At 47.1% G+C, this 16,990-nt stretch overlaps 1 protein-coding gene across 1 annotated transcript in view; it reads right to left on the reverse strand.

Annotated features, from left to right (window-relative positions):
* Window positions 1-16,990, reverse strand: part of KALRN (kalirin RhoGEF kinase) — a 144,763-nt gene that overhangs the window by 24,883 nt on the left and 102,890 nt on the right. Inside the window, 6 exon segments of the mRNA XM_072417896.1 lie at window positions 1-29; window positions 302-368; window positions 1,366-1,502; window positions 2,349-2,441; window positions 3,700-3,801; window positions 4,408-4,676. The exon segment at window positions 1-29 is cut by the window's left edge and continues 5 nt beyond it. Coding sequence (XP_072273997.1) covers window positions 1-29; window positions 302-368; window positions 1,366-1,502; window positions 2,349-2,441; window positions 3,700-3,801; window positions 4,408-4,676 — 697 coding nt within the window.

A 16,990-nucleotide genomic window follows, 5' to 3' on the forward strand; every position in this document is an offset into this window, starting at 1 on the left:
CCCTTCTCCTCTATCCGCGGGATAAAGCCCTGTATGGGGGTAGAATGATGGGGATTAACATGACAGCTGTGAGTAGAATATGTGATTTTGGCCAGGTGGTAATGTTGGAAAATGTTCAATCTGTGCCAACTTTAACCAAACCTGACATGTTGGAGTTAAAAAAAAAAAAGCCCATTGCTGATCTCCTCCAGCATTTCTAGAGGGTCCCTACCTGCACCCTTCATGTTTCAGCAATGACTGTTCTGCTATGTTACGGCTCTGCCAGTCCCAGAGAACACAAAGATGGAGGACAGACACTTACCTCTACCACCACCCCCAGATCCTTCACATAATCCTTCTCAGTCTGCACCAACTCATTAAGGACGAACCTGCAGGCAATGACACCCAAACACACAGAATTATAATTCATGGAGATAAGGAGCACCCCATCTACAAAGTACCCCACAGCACTTGGCCAGTGCCCTACTCTGATCAGGGATTTGGTAGGGAGCAGCGGTGGAAACAATTGGGAGGCTTTACACTAGGCATAAGGCAGCGTGTGGGCATGATAGGGAGGGGCAGTGTGAGAATGATGGGAAGGTTCCAGACCTGTAGATGGCTGTGTGAATGAAAATGGTGGGAAGGTTCTAGATCCATGTGGTTGAATGGTCTGTTTTTTGAATGGAAATGATGGAGGTTCTAGATCTGGAATGAAGGAGGGTGGGTATGGTAAGAGGTTTAGCAGTTATAGATAAAAAAATAGGAAAGTAAAAGTAATTTGTTGGTTCCAGAGCAATAATCATGCAGTGTGCAGTGGGTACTAGAACAGAAATGAGGCAATTTTGGCGAATGAAGGTGTTGGGGAAGGGGAGTGTGGTTGGTTTAAGAATTATAGAGGAAAGAACAGGTGAAGAATTTAGCTAATAAGTGGGTTGTGTGAGTTTATTTTTTTTGGTTGAAAATCAGAAAACAGAAGGAGGTGGGGTAGCAAATGGGTTTAGATCCAGAATTGGGCAGTTTGCACAATAATGGGGGGTCTGCCGGTTATATCCAGAAGTGGTAGAAAGTTTGAAGGTTCAGGTCTCGGGAATCACAAGGGTTCAGTATTGGCTGAGCATTTTGTGGTTTATCTGCACAGCTGGTATAACAAATGTCCCCAGGCTCGGCCACTCAGACAATGGCTCCAATGTCTTCAGAGGTTATTATGTTTCTCTCGCATAGAAACTCCTTTGTTTCAAAGCACCACAATCTCAACAAGACACAAGATGCTGCCAGGTCACCTACTCCATGTTCCCTGGAAAGATCTACGCCAACCAACCACCCCATGAACCCCCCCACAGGGCCGGGGGAGGTATTTTTAGGGGTCTGATAGGAGCAGAAACTCACATTCTTCCTCGCAGAGCCTTGGCTTTCTGTTCCTCCTCATGGTTTCTGGGTGGAGGAGTGGACATCATCCCTTCATTAGAATACCCATCTGATACAGAGTTTACCTGAGAGCCTGAATAGGATCCTCCATCTAAAGTCTGCGGAGAGACAGCAGGAGAAAGTCTACCATTACCCTCCTAGCACCAGGACAGAAATAATTATCAATTACCAGAATAAAGGGGGGGGGGGCGGTTGGGTTGGTGGGCCAAATTACAGGGACGCGAAACACAAATCAGCTAAACCAAAAAGCTGACGAGACATTCAGAAAACATGGAATACAACATTAATGTAACTGGAACTGTAAATGCTGCAGTTTGGGGCGGGCCCTGAGGGGCAGATTATGCATGGCAGTACTCTGTGACAGTATGGGACGTGATAATGTGTACAGTCACAAAGAAGTTATCTCTGTCCTTTACAGGGTAAAGCAATAAAAGTGCCACTCGGGGTGAGAATGTCCGAAATAGAAAAGTTTGTGAAATTGCCATAGAAATCCAACACAGTTTCTGGGGTGTCAACACTCTTCTTCAGGGCTGTATGTAGGCAGAAGAGAGCACAGTGTCTGCCCTCTTCACAGGATTCACAACAAATACATTACTGTGCTAATATATTCTATGTGTCCACCAGACTCCATTTACTGGTAAAATATGCATATTTTATTATAATATCTCTTTGCTATATTCTTTTCACTCGATCTAAATACAAGAATCACATTTAGAGAAATAACACCAAAACAAAGCAATTTTGACAAAACAAAAAGGACAGAGAACACATATGGAGTGTTTCCATGGAAGGGATTATTTAGCAAGATCAGACTGTGCAGGCCAAAGCCATCTGAGTGGTGTGGAAAAGCAGAATTAGACCTGCCTCTGAGGAGCTAGACTGAGCGCAGAGCGACGCCTGCATTTAGGAAGAGCTCTGGACGGCACAGCTATCCTGACACTTACCATTTTATTCCTGACCAGGTTCTCTATAGCGCTGACCAGTTCGGCAGCACTGGGGACTTCAGCTGAGCTTTGACGGGCCACAAGTAAGGAGGGCTGGAGGCCATTGACGTGTAAAGGGAAAGCAGGTTAGCAGGTGCCAGGGGGGAGGAAGCAGCATGTGGCCAAGCAGGAGACACAGGGGTTATGCGGGAAAAAAAGGGTAAGAGAGGTTAGTTAGAAGCAAAGGAGAATCATCACCAATCAGAAGACATCACACAACCACCAAACATCCAGACACATATTCACCACTGAAATTACGCATTCTTAGCTGCAACATGGCAGCTCATACTCATTCACTGCACTGTCCACCTGCCACTGATTCACTCCCATCATGCTCTGCACACACAGATCTTCCTGTTAGGTTGTGCAGATCAACAGCAATTCTGAATGGTGACTGATGTCATGAATCAGATTCTTACAAGTTATGTGATAGAACCTCCGGTGTATAACAGTCATTGAGTGAGCAGTAATAAGCAAAGAACGCAAGCAATACCAGTGGTGTACACGTACAGTGCTGAGGGTTATATCTACATGAAGCTAAAATCCAGAATCATCTCAGGTTTAATAGTTCAGATGTGAATACACCAGAATATTCATAGATCTGGATATGAATGGGTCACCCTGTGGGTGGATTCCCCCACATTCGTCTCTTGTTTAATGTACTGTAGAGAAATCTGATTACCGGGGAGGAGACTTCAAATAAATATATAATGATATCTTTCCAAGGCTGACCTGCACGAGGGGGGAATCAGCCAGCAACCTGTACTATACACAGAGGGGGCGAATCAGCCAGCAATCTGCACTATACACAGAGGGTAAATAAGGCAGCAACCTGCATTATACACCGAGGGTTTATCAGGCAGCAACCTGCGCTATACACCGAGGGTGAATCAGGCAGCAACCTGCGCTATACACCGAGGGTGAATCAGGCAGCAACCTGTGCTATACACTGAGGGTGAATCAGGCAGCAAACTGCGCTATACACCAAGGGTTTATCAGGCAGCAACCTGCGCTATACCCAGAGGGTGAATCAGGCAGCAACCTGCGCTATACACTGAGGGTAAATCAGGCAGTACCTGTGGTCAATAGCACGTGAATCATGCAGACTTTTAACTGCCTGATGAAGGATGAGTACATTTTGCATTCAGCTGTTTTGATTAGTGAGTCTCCCTGTGCAATGAAATAATTTAGCTATGTATTGGGAGATCTTCAATTGGGAGATTCGAATTGAATAACGAGTGAATGTGTGGCTTACAGAATCTACAGGGCCCATACAGCCATTATGCCAATGCGAGGGCCCTGGTCTCAGTACCTTGTCGTCTGGCACTGGCTCGTTGTCGAAGATCTTCATGGGTGGCGGTAGCGGAGTGTGAGAGTCGTCATCAGCCTCCTCGTCCCAACCTTTCTTGCCCTTCTGAAAAAAATAAACACAGTGACAGAGAACCAGAGCAGAATATTGTGCCCCCATCTCCCCCCCCCCCACAATAGAAGGGACAGCCACTGTATGGAGGCACCAAATTACCCCCATACCACAGACGTATTTAAACAATCAGGGAATAAAATGAAGTCTTTAAAGGTGAACTCCGACCATAAACAATAAATATTGCAGCTCTGCATTCACCATACAATGTGGAATAAAACCCAAGCGGGGGAATAACAGAGAATGATTGGTTATCAGCCTCTGTACAGCAGGGCCTAAACAGAGAGAGGCAGCACAAGGAGCCAATCAGGTGTGTTGCAGTGCTCATGTAACAACAAGAGACTTATGGATAGGAAGACAGCATAGTGACAAAGCGATAAGTTCATTAGTGTGCTGCTTCTCCTTTCCATGTCCAATCACTGGATGGTCCGGGGAGCGACAAAAGCTGTGTCACTGCAAGAGCATCTCCATTGCAGGCTCCTGCTTGAAATGACCAGGCTGTGGTATGTGGCAAAGCTGTCTGGACAGAAGGTAAAACCACTTTGCATAATGTTTGGGAGTTCAGCTTTTAATAAGAAGTTCAGTGAATTGTGGTCGCACCTCATCAGCACTATCACCCTGGGGGGTGGTGTCGTCGTTGGACCGCGGAGAGCCCAGGTTGCGGCCCTCCCTTTTCTTCTGCTTCTTGATGTTGCTCTCGGCTTTGCCGCTGTTAAGCCGTCTCACCGGACTCGTCAGCCATTTCTTCAGTGTGTTGGTAGATCGTTTGGGCCCTGGCGAGCTGGAAATGGAGTTCAGAGAGGATTGCGGCTGCAAGTTGGCCACTGAATCGGTTTTGCCGCCATTTTCTCCGGAGACAGAAAAAGCATCTGGAAGGAAGACAATAAGGTCACATACAACGCTCTGCCTATGTTGTCTACATTCATAGAAAAATGGCGGCTCCCGCATGGAGGCCACAGAAGTGCATTTTGCACCGCTACAGGACAATCGTCATTACTGGCTGAAGTTTCTGCTTTTGACATTGAAAAGGTGACAGCTCGCTGTACAAACACCCTGATAAGCTGCTGCTAGCAGAATCAGAGCCCGGGGCCCTCAACATTCAGCCAGGGGACACACAGGCCACTGATCAATGTTTTCCACTGACGCCAATCATTAACTTATAGGGAGCCGAACCGAGGAGACATGCAATGTTAATAACCCATTGTAGATCAGTGCATGGGAAGCCGTGAATAATGGGGCTTCCCGACCAATTACAGGAGGGCAGAGTCCCGAGGACTAAAACTACCAGCAAGCCATGCAACAATATAATACTATTATAAAGTTGTTTATTTTCCCCCTCCACATTCTCCACGGCATCAGGATTGTGGGGGACCTGCTCAGTGCCAAAGTCAGATTGTTGTGCAGACCACAGATGCCAAGAATGTTCTCAGACAGTACGTGACCCTCCAATCTAATATTATACATAATGTAATGAATTGGGTCCAATAAGTGATTCTAGCAGTTTTATAGGGACCAATTAAAAAGCAGGAGTGGGAATGGAGGGGTTTATAGGTGATAAATAATTATTTAGATTTTAGATTTGCATTCTGTGAGGAAGATTTGTGGTTGCAGAATTATTTTAGCATATAATACACCCCCCCCGCCGCCAATCAATGCCGGGGACATGGGTTGCAAGGTGATTTCATGGTGCCGTTCCAGCGATAAGGCGGCCTTTATGTGTCCTCATCACAGGACAGCCTGATAAAGGGGCACTGCCTGCACCACCTGCAGATAAATGACGCACTGTACCCCCCATTTACCTCAGTTTGTAATAATATGTAATTACTTCTAATATTTTTTTGGAAAATTTCTGTAAAAAGCTGAAATTGAATTTTTGGCTTTTTTCTGGTTTATTGGATACACGAAGCATCAGATTTCAGGAAATATCACATTTTATAAACCTGGTTTTGTCTATGGGGGTCTGCTCAGCAGTTTGCTCCTTGGTTGAGCTTTGGGAGGTAAAAAGAAAAATATATGAAAAAAAAGTGCGGACCATAGATGTTTGGAGCAAAGATCGCATTCCAGTGACTTGTGAACCAGGCTCCGCAGTTACAATTTATTAATAAATAACGGTCACCAACCATCAGCAGCCCAGGGATACAGCGGAAGCTGCACCGGACAGACCGGTGACCACCAGATGAGACCGTGGTCACGGAACAGACTGAACATTCACAAATCCGTAACACCAGTAAACAACATTCACTTCAGCCATGTGAAGGGACTGGAAATTCCAGTCACTTTATTTTTATAGAAAGGATTTGGACGGATCTGTGATGGATCTGGGACTGCGATTTATTTGTCGTATAAAGGAGAACTCTGGCCACAAAAGAGATTGAAATGAACAGCCCATTATAAAAGATAAAAAAAAGAACAAAAAAAAGAAAGAAAGAAATGGCATTGGCTGCAATATCAACCTTCAATCCAGACATCACCCTGCAAAACTCCTTTCTGCCACTAGATGTCCACAATTATTCAACCCAAAGGTCATCCTGCTACAATGTGCATGATCTCCGATTGTGATCTTCCCCTTGAGGTCATTCCCCTGAAGGGCCTCCATCAGTGTATGGGGCATAGATGTTCCTACCTCCCATCAGCACGCTCCCTATCGCACGACTGCTTCTTCTTCTCAAACCCCAGCCCTGCTGTCCATAGACTGCAATTGGCTGAAACAGGTCACGTGACAGCTTGGATTGCTAAAATACACTGACTGATGTATTAGGGGTGAAGAATGGCCCCCAGGGATCGCAGAGCTCAGGTGAATCTCCGTGGATTATTTGGAGGATCCTGCAGGTAAGACACCTGAGAAATGCCTGGGTTATGAGGAGGGGAGTTGTATGGTGATGGCACTGTGAGTCACACATCATAAATCCATCACATTGATAGGGATAATAATTGGAGAGATTTATAGCAGGCGGGAGGATAATGCGTGAATAATATTCCCATGACATAACATTCCCATCTAACAGGTGAATGATGGACAGAAATCTGCAGTCTCAGCAGGCTGAAGATTCTTCTAATAGAACAAAACGTCACAAATCACCTTTGGTAGAAACAGAATTAGGAAAATTGGATTTAGAATTTAAAATGAAAAGTTAATTTTTTATTGTAATTGTTTATTCATCAGTGACTCTGCTCTTGTCCCCAGAGCTAGCAATCACTCACAGAAGGTGATGATGGGTGATTTTTCACTGGTGGAGATCAGTGAATTATTTCTTGCCTCCAGAGCTTGCAATCACTTTAGAATGAGCTGTGAGTGAGCTGCACAGAAGGGCAGATGGGAGATTTCCAGGGTGGATTAAGGGGGAATCACCCCTGGATTATGATGCCGGATCCTGGAAATGGTTCTATCGGATTATCCTGGAAATGACGGGCACAGAGCTGCCAATTCTGCATCACCCCTGGCAGCCGGGACAAATTAGTGCCAGAGTACCGCAGATCTTCTCTATACCCGCCTTTCTACTCTAATACACACTAGTGTTCATAGGCTGACACTGCATCCGGACTATGGGCACCCAGCACCGTTTTAAGTGCAACATGTCTGGCCGGGGCTATTGGCACTGCACACAAAGTGTCATCCTATTTGCATCATGACTGACATGGACTGGGCACCCCTCAGCATACTATGTGCACAATGACCGTCCTTTAATATGGGCACCCAGCTCACCCTTTGGCCACCACAGCTGGCCTGGGCTATGGGCATTATTTACACAGCACCACCCTATGGAAACCAATGCTGGTTTGGACTATGGCTACCCCAAGAAAACAAAACCACCCTATGTACACTACACCTGGCCTAAGATATATCCATCCCTGCACACAGCTCACCTTATGGGCAGCACGGCTGAACTGGGCTATGGGAACCCAACACAAAGGGCCATTAATGGACACTTCACACAAACAGGTTTTGGCCCTCCTCGTCCACACAGCACCAACTGTCCATGGGCATTTATAATGGCGCCACACAATGTAAGTATTGGCAAAGGGGATGTGGAAACTAAGTGCCCTCCTACCCATGCTGGTACATGTGATGCCATTGTCCCCCTCTAAATAACTTATAGGTCAGAGACAGTGAATGCATCACATGTGACCCCTCCTGGCCAGTCACATGACTCTGCCCACCACGTGGTTGGTATTTTAATAAACATTTTGCTCTTCCTGTTCCTCCGTTTTGTTTTGGAGAAATCTCTTCCTGGGGTTTTACCGCAACATTCAGAGACTGAGAAGGGGGAGAACTACAAGTCCCAGCATCTGCCAGCCTTTGGGGCAGACGTTTCACTACCAAACCAATTCATAGAAGTTCTGCAGTTGCTAAAGAACAACAATACTTAGATTGTAAGCTCTTCGGGGCAGGGTCCTCTCCTCCTCCTGTGTCACTGTCTGTATATGTCTGTCATTTGTAACCCCTATTTAATGTACGGCGCTGTGGATTAGGTTGGCGCTATATAAATACTGATGTGCTGGGGATAAGTTTCCTATCATGTATTGTCCCAGACAACATGGGGATCAAGAGGGCAGATCTGCGGGGGCTCATCGTTGCTGTACGACCCTCAAATTACGGGGTCACCCATATCCAGGGCACCCAAGGATGGTGGAGAGGGGGCTATAAATGTAATTTCTTACTCCTAAATCCTAAATTTTGATCAGTTGTGTCCCGGTCACATATTTGCAAAGAATTTGTCCGCTGTTGTTTGTGCCTGGAAGCTGTAATGACCAGCAGTACTAATATGGGGGAAGGGGAGGGGGCGTGAAATGAGGATTTTATGGAACGAATTGTAATTATTTATTACACCGGCTTATCGGCATATCACCCCCCAACAATTCCAAAGTCCCAGATTCATCAACTTCAACCTGAAAACCTTCAGCATTTCTCTGCAGAGGAAGACTCAGGAAACCGCAGGACGGAGATTTCCTGCACTGTCCTCATCTTCCTGTAATTTCAGGTTCAAGGAAGAGAAGAGATAAGAGGACTGGTCTAAGAGATTCTGCCATTTTATCAGAGCATCCTCCATGCGGATGTCCTAGGGTTATATTTAGATGGAGGGTCGGAGTCACCAGCATGTGGGGGCTTAATGTGGTGTAAATATTAAAACACCAAAACCCAGAATATCAGAGAAATAAAGGAAAGGGGGGGAGGGGGCTGCATTGGTGCAGCATTCTCCTGTGCCGTGTTTGCAGTATTGTCACCACACCGACATACTCCATGCAGTCACACTGAGCCAATTCCTTAGACCTGAATAAGAATGCTTTCCAGGCGCCAACCAAAAATAGTCATGGGAGATTTTAGGCATCTTAGGGTGCAAAATGAGTGGACTCCCTCAATGCAGAGCATGTGCAACATAACATACATACACATGCATCAATTAATGCACTGCAAAAATGCGACTGGGTTCCTCAGGCTGGCATTTTCGTTTACCAATGGTTGTATTATCTGGAGCCTGTGAGCACACAATGCCCGGTGTCACCGGTCTGGCAGGATCTCCATCATAACATTTCTGTTTCCTGGCTCAGAACATAGTGATCATCTGAAAATTTGTACTGATCATTGACTGAAATGGTGACCAACCACTACGCAGAAAGATCAGATGGGCAGCCCAATAGTCATGGCAGGCTGACAACACTGCACCTGGCTGTGTGTTGTGTTGTCAGCCTGCAGGGGGAAGTGCCGTTACTGGCAGGACCTACAGGTGAAAACACAAGTTATTTACTAAAGAAAACTCCACACAATAAGGACAAATACACAGAGAAAAAGATTTATGGCTGACAGGCACCAAAGCGCATCACAACTGTAAGACAACAACCCCCCTTCACATATATGAGATTTCAGCATCCTGCCCCCGTCCGTGTCACCCTTACACATAATGGGCCAGTTCCAGGTTATTTTTTTTTATTCTTCACAGGCCAGAAAACAGGAAACACCAGAAGTGTGAAGAACACGAAATCCCTTCATCAGACAAAACCACAAGTCTACAATGCAAGCAGCAGATCTAAAAAAAATCCCCGCAGCTGCACACAATACCTGAAGAATAAACACAGCACACGCAGGGTTAATACCTCTCCATGGGTGGGCGACGCATCCACGAGCTGCCATGCTCCCTTCACCTCCTGCTGCAGACTGAGATCTGTTGCATTGTTACTCACCGATCATTAGCCAGTCTCACCTGTACTGGGGCCCTGACTCACCTGCGCTCAGGTATGACACAGGAAACCGCCCGCTGCCATTCACACAAAGAGGGAGACAGGGAATATTTATAGAATGCAGAGGGTGGTTTTGTCACAACAACAAGCGCTGCGCTATGGGGAAACAAGTTGGGTGGAACTTTTCTGTTTGTCCCATATCATCACAATATAATCCACATGCATCAACAAACACACAATGGACACTGAGGATACTTAAGGAGCCTGTGATGATCTGTACCCAGTCCCCTCCCCCCAATTGATGTTCTTTGGTAAGAAACACCACAGACCACCTGCACACAATATAACCACCCCCCCCCGCCCCGGGAACCAAAAATGCCAATGCACATTTGTTCCACATTGGCAGAGGTCAGAGGGTCACAGATCCAAAAATGCAGATTTTGGACGGTCTGCTCCACGTTAGACCGCGCCAGATCCGATTACACAGAAAGCTGCCCTTTGTGACCACCTGGTGGGGGAAGGGGGTGCAGAGGGGTCACCAACTGTAATATGGAGCACAGGGAGGCGATTAGGACATATCTGGGGAGGATAAGGAGATTATATATGAGGATGGAGATCTGGGAATAAGGATTGGGATGGGGGAACGAAATGAAGGTCTGGGGGCGGTGAGAGAGATCAAGGGGGGAGGATGGGATCTGGGGACGGGGCGATATCTTTCTACAGAGCAGTGTGGAGTTCATTGACCTGAGGGTGATTCACATCCATTACCTATCACTCTATAGAAAACTGCAAAAAGTGAAATATGCCCCTGTCTGATACCACATTCATTCATCTAATGCCTCCACTGGGCACACTGCACAGTGTCCCAGTAGTGATCCGACCCCTCCCATCCTGCCCAGTTGCCTCTGTAATGCTGCATATAATCTTTTGGAGAAAAGAGATCCCTGGAGGGGGCACATGGGATCCCAGGAGAGGGGACACGGGATGCTATGATGGGGGGGGGGGGGGCAGAAGGCACACCCAGGAGAGGCTCCCAGCAGGCACTGTTTGCGGAGTTCTCCGGGGTGACAGCAGCCTTGCAGGAATGCGGAGGAACTTGTCCTGTCACCGCCATTGTCTTTGGCTGCAATACAAATTCCCAATTACAGCTGTGCTCCGGTGTCTCTGTGGGGGGGTTGTAACACAGACTTGTATAAAAGACAGGGACCCCATAGGGTGAAACAAACCTCAGGGTGCCACAGCGTATCCGAGGGCCACATCTATTACAATATATTCTTTGGTTGTTAACATTACAGTGACAATCTCAACATTTAATTCCAGAGAAAAGGGACAAAGATCATTTCCTGCAAAACCTCCAGCTGGGGCCCATGAAAAAAAGTGGACTGGTCATCACCAGAAGTATAATTCTACACCCCTCTCCCAGGATCCTGTGCCCCCCCTCCAGGACTTCCCCCTTACCCAGGATCCTGGCACCTATAGATGATCAAATCTGCAACAGACGTTCACAGCATACCTGGTGAATGATACCCCCCAAACCCACCATATGCAGTGAATGACCCAAACCCAGCATATGCAGTGAATGACCCAAACCCATGATATGCAGTGAAAGACCCAAACCCACGATATGCAGTGAATGACCTAAACCCATGATATGCAGTGAATGACCTAAACCCATGATATGCAGTGAAAGACCCAAACCCACGATATGCAGTGAATGACCTAAACCCATGATATGCAGTGAATGACCCAAAGCCACCATATACAGTGAATGACGCAAACCCACCCAAATGCAGTGAATGACGCAAACCCACCGTATGCAGTGATTGACGCAAACCAACCATAATGCAGTGCATAATCCCAATCCACAATACGTAGTGAATGACACACACATCTCACCAGGCAAATATCAGATCATTTATTTTCACATTGATCTAAACTGTTGAGAACATTTTCCCTGAAAATCTCTGCAGTTCGGACACAAGGAATTTGGGGACTCTGAGGTATTGTTGCCTGACCTTACACACAGCCCAATGTCAGATATATGAGCGAGTGCCTTATACTGATAAATGGTGCAGCCTGCGAGAGGCTGTGCATTGTTTGTGTGCTGGGACACATTTCAGGAAGGAGACCGATGAAAAAAAACAGAAGAATGCAAAAGGGAATTCACCGTGTGTAAAATACAAAAAATGGAAGGTGAAGGAAGTCTTACAACAGTAGAAAGTCTGACCCCTGCCAGCATGATGCGCCATGTGTGGAAGCAGAGGTCTCTTTGCAGAGGTCTGACACCAAATGAGTCATTACTACACCAATGCACTCAGAGCTTATGTCATTTTCTGTTTGAAGGGCTCTGGATCAGCAGGGAGGAGTGTCAGACCTCTGATTTTCTGCAGACCTTGCTCACCTTTTAATGCCTCAAAGCAAATGGGGCACCCACAGACCCCCTTGGCGTCAGGTTTCTATTATTCTGTCCACACACATAAACCCCTTTTATGCGTTATTTGCGGGGAGATAAAAAGAAAAAGTAAAGAGCTGCAGATCTTTTCACCGCAACATCAAACAATGCAAGGAGGGCATTTCAGCAGAACAGCTTCTGTGCCAGATTCCGATGGCTCGGCAGCTCTTTGAAGTGGACAGAAATGCCGCCTCTGATGATCATACGATGCTCATTACATGCAGATGCTGAGCATGCCGAGCAGCATAGCCACAACACAGAACTCAGAATTCGAATCTGCCACATGTGAGAGGAGCCGTGTGCGCCATGTGGGGACCAGCGATTGGTATCTAAGCTGCCGAATCACCAGCGGTGCAAAGTCAACAGATATCGGTGTCAGGATGCTGCAGCTGCATGCACCTAAACTGGAGACAGGTTCTCTTAACTGGCCCATCCTGAAGCACAATATGCCCAGTGTCTAAAATTCATCATTGTAATTACATTGATTGTGTACAAAATTATGCAGGAAGACTTATTGCATGCATGCATTATCAGCGAGGGATATGATTGGTTGAAGTCCGTGTTGGGATTTAGGACCAAATGTTTGGGGAAGTTGTGACCCTCTGATGGAAAAAAAAGCCCGGAACTAATGCGGACGCTGCAACCCAGTTTGAAAACTGAGAATGAACAGGAAAATGTTTATTATAATGGGAACCAGACATGGGGGAGGGGGGCGTAACCTGCTGAGGGCAGCTGTATTGGGGGGGGGGGGGGGGGGAGTCCCTTGCCCCTTGTCACATGATCTGGGTCACCCGTGCCAACACACAGAGGGCCCAGACCCTAGATAGAAGGAATGCTGGTGCCCTGACAAAAGCACCCAGACACGGGGGACACTGGGGGGAAGGACAGGGAGCCCAGGCACAGGGGACACCGGGGGGCAAAGTGCCCGGACACAGGGGACACAGGCCGGCAAAGTGCCCAGACACAGGGGACACCGGCAATCAATAAACAGACACAAATTATCATCATGCAGCTGAAGCAGCGCAGTCAGGAATGCAGAGACAGCCGCATGCTGTAGTTTGTTGCTGAAGGTGAAGCAGGACGCGGTGTATGCAAAGCCAACAAATCCGGTGCACAGAGCAAAGGTGAATAATGAGTGACAACATTTACACAGTGCGGTGCAGTGCCTGTATTTGTGCCAGAGGCTCTGCAGCCAGCACTGATAACACTGATAAGGGCAAATTACAGAACAATCCTCTACCTGTCCTAATAATGACCCTTCCACTCAGACCAGTACCACCCTCTACACACCTCTGGGCATCACACCTTGACAGTGCGGGGGGGGGGGGGGGGGGGGGGGGGGGGGCTGTGTAAAGACAGACATGGGAGTTATTGTTGTGTTGTCATTGAGGTATTCGATGACACCGGGGGGGGTCGGTATTGTGTTTTACCCCCCCCCCCCATAGGCACAATGCTGCATGCTGGGGTAATAAGGGACCCTGGAGAGATGGAAATGATCCTGAAACTCTCTGTATCAACTTGGTGGGCAGTGAGAGTCGCCTCAGGGCAGAAGGGTCATTGCACCCAACAACCGATGTGACGGAACCCTGCACTGAGCTCTGCACATTTCAGGATTATTATTGCACAGATGAATTGGCTTCAATTGTGGGGCTTCCCTGGGTGGGTGCAACCAAAACTTCCTGAAACATTTCTGTGAATGTTCGGAGTTACACAACAAACCTGACAGCTTTGGGCTGCAGAGAACTACAAGGCCAGCCAGCCAGGTATGTAGTTCCTCTGTGGTTGGAGGACATACTGCGCCACAGCTCATGTACATCCCACAAAGCCAAGATCCCAAGACACCCTGCACGATTCCCTACTGATGGCCGACAAGGTGCAACAATGTACAAATACCCCCATACAATGCGATCCCTACCGCCATACACAGTGACATCTATACAATGCGATTCATACCGCAATACACAGCGACATCTATACAATGCGATTCATACCGCAATACACAGCGACATCTATACAATGCCATCCCTACTGCCATACACACCATCTATACAATGCGATCCCTACCGCCATACACAGCCACATCTATACAAGGGGATCTCCACTGCCATATACAGCAACATCTATACAATGTGATCCCTACCGCCATACACNNNNGATCCCTACCGCCATACACAGCCACATCTATACAAGGGGATCTCCACTTCCATATACAGCAACATCTATACAATGTGATCCCTACTGCCATACATATGTTTGGTGCCCCCTTACCTTTCCCCTGAAAGCAGCAGCAGCAGCGGGCACAGAGCCACCCCAAGGAGCATACAGGAGGGTCACTTCCACTCTTCATGTCTCCTAAATCCTCTCCTCATGTCCAGGCAGAGCTAGGAACTTCTGGGGGCATCAAAAGAGGCGATGTGCAGGAGTAGGAGGAGAGGCAGCCCAGAAATAGGAGGGGGAGGAGGAGGAGGGGGAGGTTGCAAGCTATGGTGTCCGCCTGTCTCTCTGTAGACTGCACATAGACACAACACACCTACCTGTCACTGCTGATACAACTGCAGGACAAACCTGTGCCCCAAGTGCCTGCAATCCTGAGCTGGGTCCGCCCACTTTTATATATTATATTATTGCAGTGTGATTGGAGCATTTTACCTCTGTCAGTCAACAATTAGACAATAATTCATCATGAGTGACAACACGCTGCGAGCGGCAGGAATAACGTTGTCACAGCAAGAGGTACAGATTGTGGTTAAGAGATTGCTAGGAATTATGGGATACAGATGTGACGCGTGTGATGATAGCCCATAATGCCGGCACCACAATAAAAGACCCCCCACAGCCTCCCATGGACAATTCCTCAGCTACTCCTCAGTCTGCTTTACCCACCTGGAATGGAAGTGTTGGGGGAATTGTACATTCTGTAACAGATCTGCATTGGGCAGCCAATTCTAATGAATGGACTGAAATAATGTGACACTCCCATGTCAATGGTGTCCAAACTGGCCCCGAGGGGACCCTAAAGTCCCAGCACAGTGCTATAGAGGAGGCAAGGTTTATGAATCACATTATAAATCTTACAATCACTCGCTGCTGTGATTTAGTGTCACTTTGCTCTGCAAAAGAACTGCTGCACCCCCTGAATGTTACAAACCTGCAACGTTACGGACTCCCAGCATGCAACAGTCGCTGCGCAATTCTCTGCATTACAGAAGTCATTGCAGAGGTTTTATCTCAGCAGTTGCACATTTTTTCCACCATATTGACAATTTGTGAATAATTCACTGATTTTATTTCACCAAATTAGAAATTATTATTAATAAACAGAATTTCTATAGCGCCAACATTATTACGCAGGGCGGTACATTAAATAGGGGAATCCTCCCGAATCTGATGAATCCCCAGCGCCGTCTCCGGCTTTCTCTGAAACTACCACGCTTATAAGAAAACATTGGGATTCCCGTATGGCCGAATAATCGCCTGGAGCTGAAAGGTGCCCCGATTGGTGCTGCACAATGGTGGCCAGTGAGGCTGCAGATAAATCTGTCCATTATTCACCCTCAGCGTCCATTATTCACCCTCAACTCTTCCTCTTTGCCATCCTCAGAGAAAACAAAAGACGCCCTGTTCTGCCAGCACACAATGAGCGCCAAAAACGAGTCAGCCAGCCATTAACTCCTCCACTGCCTGAACTCAGTGCTGAACTCAGATTCACCTAGACAGAGGAAGGGCACCAAAATTCACCTGAGATGATAAAATATCATAAAAAGCAAATTCTGGGAAAATCCCCTAAAGCCGTCCAATTGTCTGAAATCTTCTGGGATAATAGGCCGCCACTTACCAGCTGCAAGCCACAATCAGGCTTAACATTGAAAGCAGGGCAGGGGATTGTTAGCGCCATTGTGCGATTATAAACGGATTGAGATAGACCGCTGGGTGGGTGGGGGCGGGGCTGAGGCCATCTGCTGCACATTTAGAACAAATTATTCACCCACTTCCTCTGAGCCCAGGGAGTCATGGAGCCGCCCCCAGGATGTAACTGGGCAGGTCGTCAGCACAGGACTGGCTCTGTGCGCTGCTTCTCCTCTTCCCAGTCTGAGCTCTGCTATAAGAGGCTGTCCCTAGGTCACATTTTGGTATATTTTGCCACCTGCAGATATCTTCAGCCATATTGAGAAATCATTGCAGTCAGGGACAGCAGCATGTTATTCCTGCCCTATCCGAAGTAACACTTGACAACTCCCCCACACACACACACCCATTAGATCCAATTGCCCCCCTCCCTTTTATTTGTGCTGGTGATTCAGTTTAATTATAAAATCCCCGGATCCCACCATGGTTGCAATGGCAGATGATGCGATGTGAAATCTGTGATGAGATCAGCCAATAAATTACTAGATTGTAAGCTCTTCAGGGCAGGGTCCTCTCCTCCCGTATCACTGTCTTTATTAGTCTGTCATTTGCAACCCCTATTTAATGTACAGCACTGCGTAATATGTTGGCGCTATAAAAATCCTGTATTTTTAATATTATTATCTTAATAATATTATTATTAATAATAAA

Source organism: Pyxicephalus adspersus, chromosome 7 (assembly GCF_032062135.1).
Source record: "Pyxicephalus adspersus chromosome 7, UCB_Pads_2.0, whole genome shotgun sequence".
NCBI classification, from domain to species: Eukaryota; Metazoa; Chordata; class Amphibia; order Anura; family Pyxicephalidae; genus Pyxicephalus; species Pyxicephalus adspersus.